At 39.8% G+C, this 16,188-nt stretch overlaps 1 protein-coding gene across 3 annotated transcripts in view; it reads left to right on the top strand.

The window, feature by feature from the left end:
• Csgalnact2 (chondroitin sulfate N-acetylgalactosaminyltransferase 2) overlaps positions 1-16,188 on the top strand; it is a 34,565-nt gene that overhangs the window by 9,086 nt on the left and 9,291 nt on the right. For 2 of the 3 annotated variants that reach the window (XM_085686950.2, XM_085686951.2), the window contains exons 2-6: positions 505-1,426; positions 3,787-4,003; positions 5,527-5,628; positions 8,883-9,061; positions 10,291-10,385. In XM_085686950.2, the coding sequence (XP_085543076.1) occupies positions 766-1,426; positions 3,787-4,003; positions 5,527-5,628; positions 8,883-9,061; positions 10,291-10,385 (1,254 nt within the window). In that variant the 5' untranslated portion in view covers positions 505-765. The remainder of the gene's footprint in view (positions 1-504; positions 1,427-3,786; positions 4,004-5,526; positions 5,629-8,882; positions 9,062-10,290; positions 10,386-16,188) is intronic. The other variant, XM_087904370.1, reaches the window with a different exon arrangement.

Here is a 16,188-nt window from a genome sequence, read left to right on the forward strand (position 1 = left end):
TTTTGAAATTGTACCCACCCTGCTTGATGTTTTAGGCTTCCTAGATTGGTTGAGCTGAGCAATAGAAATAGTGAGCTAGAGTGAGTATAACTGTAGGAGCTTTCTCTCGCAGTGAATCATTATTGCTGTAATAAAAACTTTGTACAGAAATCCAGTTCCCACATAGTACATGCTCTAGTTGGAAAGTGGTGTGTTAATAAAGAGTTATAAGGAAAATGATTTTCAAGTGATCTCATTAGAATCTTTGTAAAAAAGCTGAACATAATTTTGATGTTTCTTTGATCCAAGAGGTAATGAGGGTATAAACAAATGGATTTAAAGTTTTAAACACAGTATTTTAGTATATTTTATGGTATTTTTCTATTTTCTCCCAGTGCTTACCAATTTACTCTAAACTGTATTAGCACCTTCCTGGACCTCTACATTTGGTAGTAACATAGCAGCCAGCAATTTGATATACTTAAAGAAACAAAATTCTGATTGACTTTGATCTGTTTCTTTCAGAAAAGTCACCACCCATATAATGGACTTTATAGATGAGATTGCTTAGTGTGGATGTCATGGTAACAATACAGGAAATATACGTAATTTCTCACTTCTGCAAGTAGTCATGACTGCTGAAGAAAGAATCTCTTTAAACTACAGCAGAGTTCATTTGGGTACCTTTTATGGAAATCCTAATTTTTTTTCAACTTTTGATGTTTTTTGCTAAAGTTATGAACAAGCCAAGAGCTTGTCTTGCTAGGCAAACACACAGTGGTGAGAATGTCTAGAAGAGGAGCGATTCTTCACAGCCGGACCCAGTGGCTGCTGTTGGGCCTTGCTTTGCTCTTCAGTTTAGTATTATTTATGTACCTCCTGGAATGTGCCCCTCAGACTGATGGAAATGCATCTCTTCCTGGTGTTGTTAGAGAAAATTATGGTAAAGAATATTACCAGGCCCTCCTGCAGGAGCAAGAAGAACATTACCAAACCAGGGCAACCAGTCTGAAACGCCAAATTGCCCAGCTAAAGCAAGAATTACAAGAAATGAGTGAGAAGATGAGATCATTGCAAGAGAAAAAGAATATAGGGGCTAATGGCATAGGCTATCAAGGCAACAGAGAGCAGACACCTAGTGATCTCTTAGAGTTTCTTCATTCTCAGATCGACAGAGCTGAAGTTAGCGTAGGAGCCAAACTACCCAGTGAGTATGGAGTCGTTCCCTTTGAAAGCTTTACTTTAATGAAAGTATTTCAGTTGGAAATGGGTCTCACTCGCCATCCTGAAGAAAAGCCAGTTAGGAAAGACAAACGAGATGAATTGGTAGAAGTTATTGAAGCTGGCTTGGAGGTCATTAATAATCCTGATGAAGATGATGAACAGGAAGATGAGGAGGGCCCTCTTGGAGAGAAACTGATATTTAATGAAAATGACTTCATAGAAGGTAATATGAAAAATATGTTGGTAAGATCCATGCAAGTTGTCATCTGACCTCTACCCCCGTGCTGTGGCGTGTGTGCATGTGCACAATTTTTAATATCTTGGTAAATTCTTGGGTTAGTATTACAGAATGCTAGTAACATATGCTAATATATCAATTATTGCCACAGTACTAAAGCATTTACATTTTTATCCATTTAGTTTCACCAGAAATTTGAAATGGCTTTTGGAAAAAGTTAAAATGAGGTCATAATAAAAATAAGAATAAGAGTTGGGAAAACAGAATAAATCTAAGCCTAAATATAAGAATATTAAGTTGAAGGACTCTTGTGAACCATGTGATTTGCATTCCTCTCTTATCTGGTGTTGATGTTCCTCTTACGTTTTTAAAAATGTATGAACTAAGGTTAAAAATTTGAAAAACATTTGATAAGGGAAGAAAAAATCTAATGCAGTAGGTTAATGATATTTTTCCATTTTGAGAGAAGCAAACAGTCACAGCATGAAAGGGAATACATAGTTTTACATTTGGAAACGTAAGGAAATAGTACGTTTTCATAATACAGACTGCAAAATGGATATGGGGTCTTTCCTTTATTTGTATGTGTATGGGTGTTTTGTCAGCATGTATAATGCACCTCATGCATGCAGTGCTTGCAGAGACCAGAAGGTCAAATCCCTTGGGACTGTCATTACAGTTATCTGCCATATGAGTGCTAGGAATCAAACTCAGGTACTCTAGGAGAGCAGCCAGGTCTCTTAACCTCTGAGCTATCCCTCCAGCCCCAGGATATGTTTTTTAAATGGTATAAAACTTAAAGGTCATGAAAATTTTAGATATTTAATTGCTCTAAAAACATATAATTGTACATCCTTACCTGTGTCCATATTAATGCCCACTGGTAAATATTTAACTGCAAAGAAAATCCTTTTGGCTATAAGTGTTTTTTAAAAGTACTTTTTTCCCCTTTATTCTATATATAAACATTCTACCACATAAAAGCATTCTGTTTGACTCCGGATCTTCATGTCTGTCACTTGTATGGCTCTTGACGTCTATCAGGCAAGGCATTGTACTTTGCCGGGACATTTTAGCTACCATCTTCATATGGCCTCCTCTTTTTTCCTGCTGTAATTTTTTTACTAGTTGTTTTTCTTAAAATTTTTCCAACTTTCTGGAAAGCTTAATTTTTTGTTTTTGTTTTTGTGTTTTGTATTTTACGGTAGACTTGAAAGCTGAAGAGGAAATAGGATAGTTAAGTAGTGTATGACATATTCTCATACTCACTCTGCTCTATGACAGTTATGTGTTCTGCCCCTTTTGCTTATAGTTTTCCTTAGCTCCTGTCACTTTAAGGACTTTTCTTTGCTTGAAATATAGTCTATCTTTTACTTTTTATCCACTGTGCCATGGCTGTCTCTCTCCTAAATTAATTACTGGCAACCACTAAACAACTTCTGTTCCTCTTCCAGGCCTTAGTATAAATGTCATTCCTTCCAGGAAATGGCCTCTAACCTCAAACTTAAAATAGTGATGCTTTCTGTGTGTTCTTGTCACCTTTATAATGCATCCCCTGTCACAGGACTTGCTGCATTATGTGGTGTTGCCCATATCCTGGTTGGTTCTCTCTAGACTGTAAGCCTTAGGAGGGTTGGGGTAAGTCTAACCTTTTTGCTCCTGAGTGTTACACTTAAAACTCTTATTACACAGTCAGTCTTCAAACTGTCTTCCTAAACATACCTCATGCATTGTATTGAAATCTATACTAATATTTCTTTGTCTGATTTTTATATGTATGTATATATGTTTATATGTATGTGCATGTATGTATATATACATATGTGTATGTACATATATGCATACACATACACATATTACACAGTATATTGTCACTGTTTATTTTTCTGTCTTCCTCACTAGACTGACCCTTCTCATACTGAGACCACACGGTCTCTGTATCGTCAATGACTAACACAAAGGTACTTGATTCATGTTTGTTGAGTTGAACCAACTAATAAAAGTTTTGACTCTTGGGCTCAGACTTTAATAATGCAAAAGTAATTTGTTGGCACTATGGCAATAGGGGGTATTAAGGGGAAAAAGTCGTGTATAAAAAGGATGTTATTTTGTGGATTGAATAATGTACCACAGTAAAAAACAAAAAACAAAAAAACTTCTTTTGTAAACCTTTTCTTCCCAAGAGTAGTTGTTTCTGGCTGTACATAGGAGGAGGTGTTTTCACAAATAGATAAAGTCGCTACAGTCTGGTGTAATATTCTCAATCCTTGTCCGAGTGAAGTCTGTATTCCTGTTGAATTTAAACTTTGACATAACTTGGTTTTGTTCCAAACTCTTTTCTTTAGGCTATTATCGCACTGAGAGAGATAAAGGCACACACTATGAACTCTTTTTTAAGAAAGCAGACCTTATGGAGTACAGACACGTGACCCTCTTCCGCCCTTTTGGACCACTCATGAAAGTGAAGAACGAGATGATTGACATTACGAGATCAGTTATTAATATCATTGTGCCACTTGCTGAAAGGACAGAAGCATTTTCACAGTTCATGCAGAACTTCAGGTAACTCTGAACTTGAGATGTGGCTAAGTTCTTTAAATACCACATTTTGTCCATCTTTACTTAATCTTCACCAAGTATGATTACTTACAATTATAGAATGATTTTATAGGCCTCAAGGGATTTTTTTTTAGATTTCTCTTTTTCCTAAATTATGTGTATGTAGTACATTGTTTCTTGACAGTTTGAAGGTGGCAGCTACTTGGAAACTCCATTTGATGACTGTGTGTTTGAATTTAAGATAAGCTGAACTTTTTTAAAAGATTATTTTGCATGTATGAGTTTTTACCTTCATGTATATATGTGCAACACATGTGTACATTGCTCATGGAGACCAGAAAAGGGCATCTGGTCCCCTAGAACTGGACTTCTAGATGGTTGTGAACCTCCATGTGGGTGCTGGGAACCAAATCCGGGTCCTATGCTAGAGCAACCAGGGATCTTAACTACTGAGCCATCTCACCAGCTCCAATAAGTTCAACTTTTAAAACCTAACTATATTGAATCCAAACTTATGTACAATAAAAATTCATATAAGTCTAAAGATGATGTAAAGGACATTTTAATCTTATGTCATATTTTCATGGCTTTTGAGAAATGTGTAAACCAGCAAACCACTACAATGAAAACCCAGAACATTTCCCTCTCCCAGCAAAATCTCTTGAGAGCTATTTGAATTTTAAGATTGAAATAAACTTAAAAATGCAAACATTTTTAAGTAGGAGAACATTCCATCTTAGGAAGCAGAGTGCTTATTGTGCTATTTTAAAATGCTAAGTGTTAAAGTGTGATAGAAGGACCATTAAAGGAAAATGCCGCTTTTCAGTTTCAGCTTAACAATTGCCATGTTTTAACTTACCAGTTTTAGTTCTTTGTGAGCCTAATCTTTATTTACATATGTAAAAGTTAGTTAACTCTGTTCTGTGGTATACTATCCAGGAGTCATACTTCTAACTCAGTTTTACCTGTTTGAAATAGCTCCCGTGAGATATGATTTCCTACAACTTTTTAAAAATTGCCTTTCTTGGCATTGCTTTAAGAGGCTACATTGTCCTCTTTACTGGGTGACCTACATTATGGCAGCTATTCTTGATGGCAGGTGCAATCAGCAGTGTGCCAGCAGCTGACTAATCTTCTGAATTGTTCCATTTGAGAGCAGTTTCTTGATCTGAAACATTTATTTATATGGTTCTTAACTGATTGGGCATACTTCCTTAAATAGTTTTTAATTTGCTACTGAAAGAAATCCCACTGCAAATGTTCCAGAAATGTTTTGAAATATGGCAGTAGTCATGGCCCCCAGAAGGGTTGTCCTAACTAACACACACAGACCGTGTGCCTTTGCTGTAATGCCTTCAACAATCGGGCAGGATCATCACTTTCATGTTTACTTAATGCTGCATGTGATTTCATTCTGTATTGATGGTGTCTAATTCATTTTCTTGTAAAAATTTCATGTGATTCTTTTTTAATAAGTTGTACCTAGTATGTTTTTTTGAACAAACTTTATCTTTCAATTCTCTTAGAGATGTTTGTATTCATCAAGACAAGAGGATTCATCTCACAGTTGTTTATTTTGGGAAAGAAGGACTATCTAAAGTCAAGTCTATCCTAGAATCTATCACAAGGTTGGTGAGCCACGCGCATGCCAATAGTTTGCATGTGTAAAGAGGGGAATTTCAGGGTCTGAGTGTTAGTTATTTAGATAGCTGTGTGAGCAGATGCTCAGTCAGAGAGTACTGCTGCACAAGGCTGAGGACCTGAGTCATCACAGCCACGGAAAGCTACGCTTGACAGCACACAGCTGTAACCCCAAGGTTCCTATGCAAGACAGGAAGCAGAGGTAGGAGGATATCCAGAAGTTCACAGACCAGCTGGCGTGTGTAGTGACAGCACAGAGACCCATCTCTACATGGAGGGCAAAGTAATACCCAAGATTGCTCTCTAGCAGGGCCATGGTGGCACACGCCTTTAATCCCAGCACTCGGGAGGCAGAGGCAGGTGAATTCCTGTGAGTTTGAGGCCAGCTTAGTCTACAAGAGCTAGTTCCAGGACAGCTAGGACTGTTTTACAGGGAAACCCTATCTCAAAAAACCAAAAAAAAAAAAAAAAAAAAAAAAAGATTGTTTTCTGACATGAACTTGCACACATATACAAATGTGCACACATATGTACATATATATACATCATACATACACACTCATACATCACACACAAAGTTGTCTGAGCATGTGTACATGGGTGGGTGGTAATGATAGTAAGTTCTTCATTTCCCACGCGACTCTAAAGCCTGTCTTTCCTTAACTGCTTAGCAGGCAGCCCCGGGTGATCAGGATGTCTTGCTGTATCTTGTCCCCTTTTTTGAATCTACTCTCTACTTTAATACTGTCTGAACTTATCTCACCTTTCTTCCCTCCTATACCCGTGCTTCTACTCCCTCTCAGTGGCACTTAGGTCTCCTGTATCTTTACAACCCCCCACCTGATTCTGCAGCACACAGTACATCCTGCTTTGTCTCTGTAGTTTTGTAACTCAGTTGCTCGTGTAGTACCTGGCACATAGTAGATGCTCAGATTTGAATGAATGAATTGGTAATTCCTTAATAATTTTTCACTCTTTAAAATGAAATTTTTCTATACAAATTGTGGCCGCAAATGTAAGACTCTATTGCCAAATTCAGCCTTTCTCTCTGATGCCCACCTTGATGGTCCTTTTACATGTGGTAGCTAATCATTCCTTCTTTAAAAATGTCATGTGAATAAATGTTTTATTTTTAATGTAAATATGCCGTTTACTATTAGGTTGGCTGTCTGTTTTTACTACACTATAAACTGCATATCTTTCATGGCTTTTTTTGCCTTTTTGCTAGTTGTGAGCAGCCATTTTTCTTGAATTATTGAGCCAACTTCTTTTGGGTTCCACCTACTATGTCCTAGACATGTGCTTGGGGTTCTAACTCAGGCAGCTGGAAGAATGAGCGTAACTGAGAGGTAAAGCCCTGGCCCTGTCCTGCCAGGACTCACAGCCTGGTGAACAAATATGTTACTCATCTTTCCCTCCCCACATCATGGTGGCTTTCAGCTTGAGTCAGACCGTTTTCATAGGCCCTGGGCCTAATACCTGAGAGCCATAGTCTTTTACTCTTTATCTCTAGTTGTCTCTGGTGAGTTACTTTCTGTTTAGGGTCTTTTGTGTGTGTGTGTGTGTGTGTGTGTGTGTGTGTGTGTGTGTGTGTGTGTGTTCCTTCCTTGCTCCTGCCACTGCCTAACCCCAGTTCTTACTTCCTGCATGCCCCACTTCCCTCTTTCCTGCTTTTCAGCCACCAGTCATTTACCCTGGCACATCACTGACTCACCTCCCTGTGCTGTCAAGATTTCTCTGTAGAAAACGGTAGAATCCTGAGCCCGCTTAAGGATATTATAAGTAACACCAAAGAATCCTGGGTATCTCCCAGAAATGACAGGATTATTGCAAATAAATTTGGAGAAGAAAGTAATCAAAATCACTTTGGGGCCTGAAGGACTGGAATCAGACCGCAAAGACTTTTTTGTGGTCTTGTCTGTTTTCTGCATGTTGACTTTATTTGCCTGCTACAGGTTGATTTCTTCCACATGGTGGGGGATACAGCTGTTGTTGGCTCTGGGCTTACATCTTCTCAGCTTTATCATCAGAGAGTTTCAGTAAAGAAAATCCCAGAGGAGAACGTTTTGCTCACCCTTGGTTTCAGTTATTATGGCTGAAAGGAGTGGAGGCTTCACAGATGGCCACACATGAGCCTAGTCCTTACCCCTAGGAAATTACTGGTATTGGGGCAGGTAGAATGAGGGATAGTCTGTAATGAGGCATCCAGGCTGGCAGCGGGGAGAGAGTTATATACCATAACATGGAGAGAAGGGTCTGGGTTCCCCGAGCTCTTGGGGTCACTCCATGCATGGTCTGAGTCTGCCGCATTGTTATGAGAGCAGGCATCCTCACATACGCCCTGTTCAGTGGATCTCTAGCACAATGCCAGCGGCACCTAGTGGACTCTTTAGAGCATAGACGCTAACTCCACCCCTTGCTTCTGAGCCAGCGACTCAGAAGTTGTGTGGCCTGAGATGGCCTTGCTTTCCTCTAGGTCTCCTCAGTCTAGCTTTCCTCCCATTCTTCCTCTTTTACCGTTGTTGGTGCGACCCTCTCCTCATTGTTTCTGTATGTGTAGTCTGACCCAGCTACTTTCTTTGCTTCTGAGGATCGTTTGAAGTAACCTTTTTACTTGCCATTTACTTTGGGATCCTACCGAGGTGTAATTCAAGTTCCCCATCTGACATTCAGTTACTGTAGGCACAAGCCTACACTGTTCGTTCTTTCAGCAGGCTCTTTAATCTGTATCTTCCTCTTCTCTGTTTCCCTCAGTATCGTGGGGCATCGTTGTTTGGCTGTCTCCCCACACCATCAAAACAGATTATGTTTTCATTACTATGGCACAGTGCCCCACAGAGTCTTAGTTCAGTAAGTATGTGCTATCAGGGAGGAAAGAGGCTAGAGGAGCGATCTGGGTGCATCATTTATATAGAATGAATTATTAGTTACCAGAAACAATGGCTCTTTTTCCTTGTCTCTTTGTTTCTTTCATGGTACATTTTTAAGATCTCAGAAGGCAGTGTGCTTTTTAAAATGCCATACCATTAGCATGTGACTTCAAATGTGGGCATTTGGTCCGTATCTCTTCCTGATAATGAACAAACACATGAAGCTAAAGAGTTCCTTACCCTGTGTGACTATATAACCAACATAGTAAGTTATTTGAAATATAAACTATATTTTGTAAGTTCTGTTGAAAGAAGGACATTGTAAAGCTTTAAACGGAACTTACCAACTCTTGTATGTGTTTTTCTCATAGTGAGTCTAATTTTCACAATTACACCTTGATCTCGCTGAATGAAGAATTTAATCGTGGACGAGGACTAAATGTGGGTGCCCGAGCTTGGGACAAGGGAGAGGTCTTGATGTTTTTCTGCGATGTTGATATATATTTCTCAGCTGAGTTCCTTAACAGCTGCCGGTTAAATGCTGAGCCAGGTGCGTAAAACACTGTTAAATGAGCTGAGTATTGAGCTTAACAGAGTATCATTGCCTGTCAGTGTTGAGACACATTGATTTGAGGGAAAACAAGTTCTTGTTAAACCTTAGGATGTTTTTACAAATTACATTAGGCATGATTTAATTGAAACAATAAATAGGGAATTGAAATGTTGAGCCTCTGATGTTCAAATCCTTTGTTTTCTTGAAGTCAGATTCCAGTGGTTCTTTTGAAGGAAAGTAAAGAAATGCAGAGGGTCTATTGGGGTGATCTCAGTGGTGGGATGCCTGCCTAGTATGCGTAGAACCCCAAAGTGGGTGTGGAGGCATGCAGAGGGAGGAAATACAAAAGAAGGAAGTCTGGGAATTGATGAAAAGTAAGCGACTCAAATCAGAAAGAGTCACACACAAAGGTGGTATAGAGGGGGAGAGTTAGAAGTTCTTAGTTTCGGGAAGATAATGTGCCCCTCCCACACACACATGAGTACACACACACAAACACACAAAATGTACTCATGCACACACCTTACACAGGCATGCAGAAGTCTGTGTACAAGTAGTATTTGGTCTCCAGATTATGCATTTTAAATTGATTTACAGTACATTGCATTACATTGTAGATATAAAAGAAATTTGTAAATTTATAAGTATAAAAAATAAAGATGCTTCTGCCAGTCATAGCAAGGGCTCCTTTACTGGGGGCAAATGGCATAGTTAAATGGTAAGGTCCTTGAGTACCATCAGTTTGAGTGACAAGGTTTTCTCAACTTTCCCAGATCTTGGTTTAAATCTGTCTGCAGTTCTGTTTTATTATTCTTTATATATCTATGCTTCACACAATATTCTAAGTATTTACTGTTTTTATTGACTCTGTTTGAAGAGTGAAGAAAAGAAATGTCTGAATTTCTTGGTGCTTATGAGAGGCTAATTTATATCTGTTACTACGAATAGAAGATAAAGAGCAATGAAACGGGTCCCCTGAGGGAACACCTTTGTGTTCCTCCACACAGTTGAAAGGAATAAGCATGCTACACCCGTTAATGTGTTTTTTCCTGTTATTTTGCAGCTACAGTTTCATAGTTTGACCTGTTACGTATTATAAAATAGTCAATGATAGTCTGTAACTTCAGTATTGATAAAACTATCATAATAAAAGATAAAAATATAGTGATACAAGTCCTTCATGTGTAACCTCTGTGTGTGAAATAAGCATGTATTTTTATTTACAGGTAAAAAGGTGTTTTATCCTGTCGTGTTCAGTCTTTACAATCCTGCCATCGTTTATGCCAACCAGGATGTGCCACCCCCAGTGGAGCAGCAGCTGGTGAGACTTTATGTCTTTGGTTATGAAGGCCTTAATCATTTCTTGTAGTTTTTTTTTTTTGTGTTTGTTGCACAAGTAGAAGTTTCAGTTAAAAAATTAGCTGTTTCAAGCACAGCTCCATAGCATTTGCCCTCATAGCATCCATTTGCACTCCCACCCCATCAAAAGGCTTCGCTTCTGTTACTTTAGAACTAAGTCATTGTGGCAGGAGGAAACATTTAGCCGCAAGAAAAGTCCTCATGTTCCAGAAGATAGTGAATTCCAGAATTCCAGAAGGTACTCACATTTCTGCCAACTTATTTTAATAATACTAAAACTGAAATTAATTTTTAAACTCCACTAACTATAAATTAAAACTGCTTTGCTGAATGACTTTGAGGGAGTAGTAGACTGTTGGAAATGATGTAGAAAGTCATGAAAGGCAAATGCCATGCATGCATCAAGTCCTGTAGTGATTGCCTAAGCTATACATACATAAACTTTTCCTTCATGTTAAATACGCTTAGTGTTTGAAAAGATGTGGTTTACAGAGGTGTTGTAAAGCTAGGACATAGTGTTCCTGTGCCTCATTCACCATGTGCAACGATAGTACAGAGCAAGTGTGAGCACACTCACACAATTCCTGCCCCTTATGTTATGTATAGGCCAGCATTGGTTAGGAATGCATACACAAGTAAGACCAGAGTGGCAAATGATCACTCACATCCACCTAATCTTCTACCCAAATCTCTTAAAAATGAATGTCTAGGGAAGGCCAGGCATCTTCAGTAGTACAGCCACTGATAGGGTGCCTGTGCTCCTGTAAATCACCTTGCATCTGCAGTCCTAAGCAACCCTAGTGAAACTTACTGGATGATAAGAAAAACAAAACAAAACAAAACCAAAACAAACAAACAAACAAACAAAACAAGAGGATGGGCAGATGTGGAGGGGGGAGAGGTTAATGGAGATGAATATGATCCAAGCAAATTATTTGTGAGAAAATGTCATACTGGGGGCTGGAGAGATGGCTCAGAGGTTAAGAGCACTGACTGCTCTTCCAGAGGTCCTGAGTTCAATTCCCAGCAACCACATGGTGGCTCACAGCCATCTGTAATGAGATCTGGTGCCTCTTCTGGTGTGTAGGCATACATGCAGGCAGAACACTGTATACGTAATAAATAAATCTTCTTTTAAAAAAGGTAAGAAAATGTCATACTGAAACTGATATTATATATAATGAATATATTGTGAATAAAAATATATAAATTCATAATTAAAATAGATGTATGAGTATTGCAAAATGAGATCAAGTTAGCAGACATACGTTTTAAGAAGTTTACGTAAGATAATGTAAGATTGCTGCTGGAGGGTGGGTGAGCTCACTCAGGTCAAAGCACTTGTTGTGTGAGCCTGACAACCCAGATAATAGAAGGAGAAATGATGAAGGATAGCATCACCAACAATCTTGTGTATCTCAGGATGTGATACAAGAGATAGGGCACCTCACTTACAGTCTCAAGAGAATCACTAGAAAAGTTTCAGACAAACTCGCCCTGAGGGGCATCCTGCAAAATACCTGACCATAACTTCTTAAAATTCAATGTCATTAAAAACTCTAAACTCAGTCTCTTTATTTGAGACAGAAACTTCATCTATTTAATATTTAAAGTGATACTAAAAATAAACAAAACCACATATAATAGAAAAATGAATTTAAAAGTTGACAGTAATTCACAGCTATAATTAGTCAACTTTTACTAGAAATTACTTCTTTTAAAAATCACAGTCGTGCATGTGAGGCTTGGGAATGTAGGCCAGCTCTCTGGGTTCAGGTTTGAACAGATTCATCTCTAATATCAGTAATATCTACTCCTGGGATCTCCGCTAAGCAGATAATCAGAGCCTAGAATAGCAAGCAGTATGTATAAATTGACAACATCAAACACAAGCAAAACTCTAATAAGAAATTTAATAGTTGTTACTGTAGTGATTATTATATACCAAGAGGAGGGCATGAAATGTAAATAAATACCAAAGTGTAAGTATAGAGGAAATGGAACATTAGAAACTGAAATGTGTAGTCAGGTGGTGGTGGTGCACACCTTTGATCTCAGCACTCGGGAGGCAGAGGCAGGTGGATCTTTGTGAGTTCCAGACCCGCCTGGTCTACAAAACAAGTTCCAGGACAGTCAAGGCAGTTAGTTACACAGAGAAACCCTGTCTTGAAAACAAACAGACAAACAAAAAACAAGACACGTGACATGGGTATATGTCCAGGTGACTTTTTGCTATTGTTGTTTTGTTGTCCTTCCTTCCTTCCTTCCCCTTCCTTCCTTCCTTCCTTCCTTCCTTCCTTCCTTCCTTCCTTCCTTCCTTCCTTCCTTCCTTCCTTCCTTCTGACAGGATCTTACTATATAACCTAAGGCTGGCCTTGAACTTACTGTCTAACCCAAGCTGGCCTCAGACTTAAGCCTCAGTCTTCCAAGTCCTGGGCATCACAAGCGTGTACCATGTGCCTGGATAGTAATAGCAGCTAGTGTTTACATGCCCTTTCCTGTGTGCATGGTACTGCTCCATTTGGCCTATGTGTCAACTCCTTTAATCCTCCTGACAACCTTTGTGGTGGATGCTTTCATGGCGCCCTTGGACAGATGAGAACACAGCTGTGCTGCTGTTGTATCTGCTGAACGAAGCAGACTGGGGCCCAGACGGTGTGCTCCATCGTTACTCTGAGGCCCTGCACAGACTGCCTCTGTTATATGAGCTCTTCCAATAGTATGGGACTGTTCTCTGCCAAGCACTGTATTTCACTGAGAACCCCAGCACCCATAACCCTCCCTTGCTCACAAGATCTTTATTCTGGAAAGACAAAAATAAAATCAGATAATAAGCATGATTAAAATAAACTAAGTTGTAAAAACTGATGAGGTGATTTCATGGATGAAGCTGTTGGCAGCCATGTAATGGCTGGAAGGAAGCAGCTAAACAGTGGCTGAGTCTCCTCAGGTGATTGGAGCAAAGCTGGCAGCGTGGAGGCACAGTGCTGGGCTAGGTCACATAGAATTAGTGGATTCCCTAGAAGGAGTTTGCATTGTATGGTGTGTGCTAGCATTTAGAGAAAAGAAAGACTAACTCTGGTAAGAAGCTACCAGTAGGGCATTTGCAGTGGGGGTATGGTTATAGCTGTGCAAAAGGTATTAATGGCATAGACGTCTAGGTATTATTTAGACACAGAACTGATAGCTTGTTGTTGGCCCAAACGTAGAAACTGAGGAAAAGAAAGGAATGAAAGTAGGAAAGATCAGGTCTTAACTGTAGCAATGGTAAATGTATGTTACCATATACAGTCAAGGAGGGGCCCATGTTGCTGTCTTTGTGGACCTGGCATTCCTAGGGGTGAGACTGTGGGGGCTAGATATTTAGATTATGGTTAGCCTGCCTGGCTCATGTAGCAATATATCAATGCAGTAAATATTAACACTAGGATTAAAAGTTTAACTTTCATGATGAAACAGATCTAATTAATCATTTTCTCTAGACTGATAACATTTGAAGAGTTTTTCTAGAAACTAAATTTTAAGAACATATTCACTTCACCATCATAGTATGTATAGAATCAGAATTAGGGTGGGGTAGAGATGTCAAAATAGGTAGTTCACTTTCTTTAATATTCTGCATTGTTGTATTCCTAAAAAGATAGGAATATTAGACTTTAGACCAGGCATGGTGATGCATTCCTGTAATTTCAGTACTTGACAGGCTGAGACAAGAGGCTCTCAAAGTCCAGCCTGGACTACATAAGAAATTCCATACTAGCCTCAGCTATTATAGTCAAACCCTGAGTTCAATCTTTATTACCATTTCAAAAGAAAAATATTGAAATTATTCTGTCAGTAAAACTATGCTTACAAAATCATTTATTTACTCATTCATCATATATATTGAGTGCTAACTATATGCCTTGCATTGATCTGTGTGATAATTTATCATAGGAATAATCAGAATTTGTGAAAGTCCTGCTGTTAGTGAGCTTTATATTTTAGAGGGGGGAAATATGCCTGCTTCAAGAACATGGAAATAAGAAGCTTGTCTTCGTCTGTTAATTCCCATCCAAGCAGAGCCCTCAGGGCTTCCTGGTTCATTCTGTTTTCTGATCTTATCTCCTATTTTGTACAGCAGCATTTTCAGACCGTTTGCACCTTTGTTATAATTATTATTCTCTGAAAACCTCCATCTTCCTGCTATCTGTGTTCACAATGATTGCTACTTAAATGGCTTGAGCCCAGCCCACACTGTGCTTCCCTGGGTCAGCCCTTCCCCTGGGTTCCATCTGGGGGGCTGGCACATGGTTGACCCCCATTCAGGACTGCAGCCTGTGTCACCTGGTGCTAGTCCTACCCCACCCGTCCAGTCACTTTGACTTCATCCTTCCCTAGCTCTTTCCCACTGCCATCCACTGCTGTTCTCTGTAGACCTCCAGCTTTACACCTTACTTGTAATTTATTGTTTCATAAGTGGCCTCCCTTTTTGGCTTTTCTAAATTACTCTCTTTAACAAATGATTTTTAAAAACATCTGTGTTATTCCTCCAACTCTTCAGGATAAAAGCCAAACCATATGACCAGACACACAGGGCCAGTAACATAGGCTTGCTTATCCTAGGCCAGGGGTCAGCAGCTGTGGTTTATTGTTAAAATGTATCCTTCCTTAATGTGAACTGATTTAAAAAAAAAAAAAAGACCATTAGTTGTAATGGTTTAGATAAAACACTGTGGCACAGTTTCCCAAGGAGTGGGGAGCAGCGGGCCTCAAGGGGCAACCGGGTCCACCACCTGAGGCCTCTGTAGGTCCCAGGTGGTGGTGGGGTGGCGGGGCAGCCAGTCCTACAGGGAGCCGCGGATGAGAGACAGATGGATAGGTACGCCATACAGAGTGAGTGTTTAGTGGGTTATGGAAGAAAAGGGAAGGGGAGAGAAGGAGGAAGAGAGAGAAACAGAGAGAGGAAAGGGGGAGAGGAGAGGAGCCTAGGCAACAACCACCTTGTCCAAAGAGAGACAGGGCAGAGGGAGCTCGCATGCTAGAAGAGGAAGGAAGATCCACTTGCCTCTGTGGAATTGGGGAGTGGTGGGACTTATCTCTTAAAGGGACAGGACAGACTTACATTCCCATCTTTTTTTATTATTATTAATAAAAAGGTGGGAGGTTAGGCACAACAGGTTAAAGGAATTGGGATGGTAGATTCTCAAGACCTGCAGGTCTTAGTGAACTGTCATTTTGTCTACACTTCCCCAGGACATCTTTACCATGGTTCCCTTATCGGTCAGATTTCAACTTCTAGCTTTATTTCTGTGGAAAGCTATCCTAGTGCCTGCACTTTGGATGAAGTGCCTTGTTTTAGTTCTTACCTTCACTCAGTGGGCCTACATACCCATAGGCACTTTGCTGTTCTTTACAGTGTTGTTTTCTTACAGATTCCAACCGTGTTAAGGATGGTTGTCACCCAGGCCCTAGGGAGGTAACCGCATTCTGCCTTAGATGTCTGAGTCCAGACCTCAGCTCCTGGGCTGCCTTGGAGCCTTGCATCTTACTTCTTGCCACTCTGTCCTTGGGATCATGCTGATCTCTGCCCTCCCACCCCCAGAAGCCTTCACCTTCAACTTACTTTGTTTCCTATTTCACTTGGAAAAGATAGGCATCCATCATTCTCCTGTCAAGAGCTCTGTCTGCCTTACTGCCCCAGCCTCTGTCCATTCCCAGTGGAAGAGCTTCCCCATAGGAAGCTTACTGTGTTCTTGCCACAGTTGTTCCTTTCTTTGTTGAGC

This window comes from Myodes glareolus, chromosome 3 (assembly GCF_982192425.1).
Source record: "Myodes glareolus chromosome 3, mMyoGla1.1, whole genome shotgun sequence".
NCBI lineage: Eukaryota > Metazoa > Chordata > Mammalia > Rodentia > Cricetidae > Myodes > Myodes glareolus.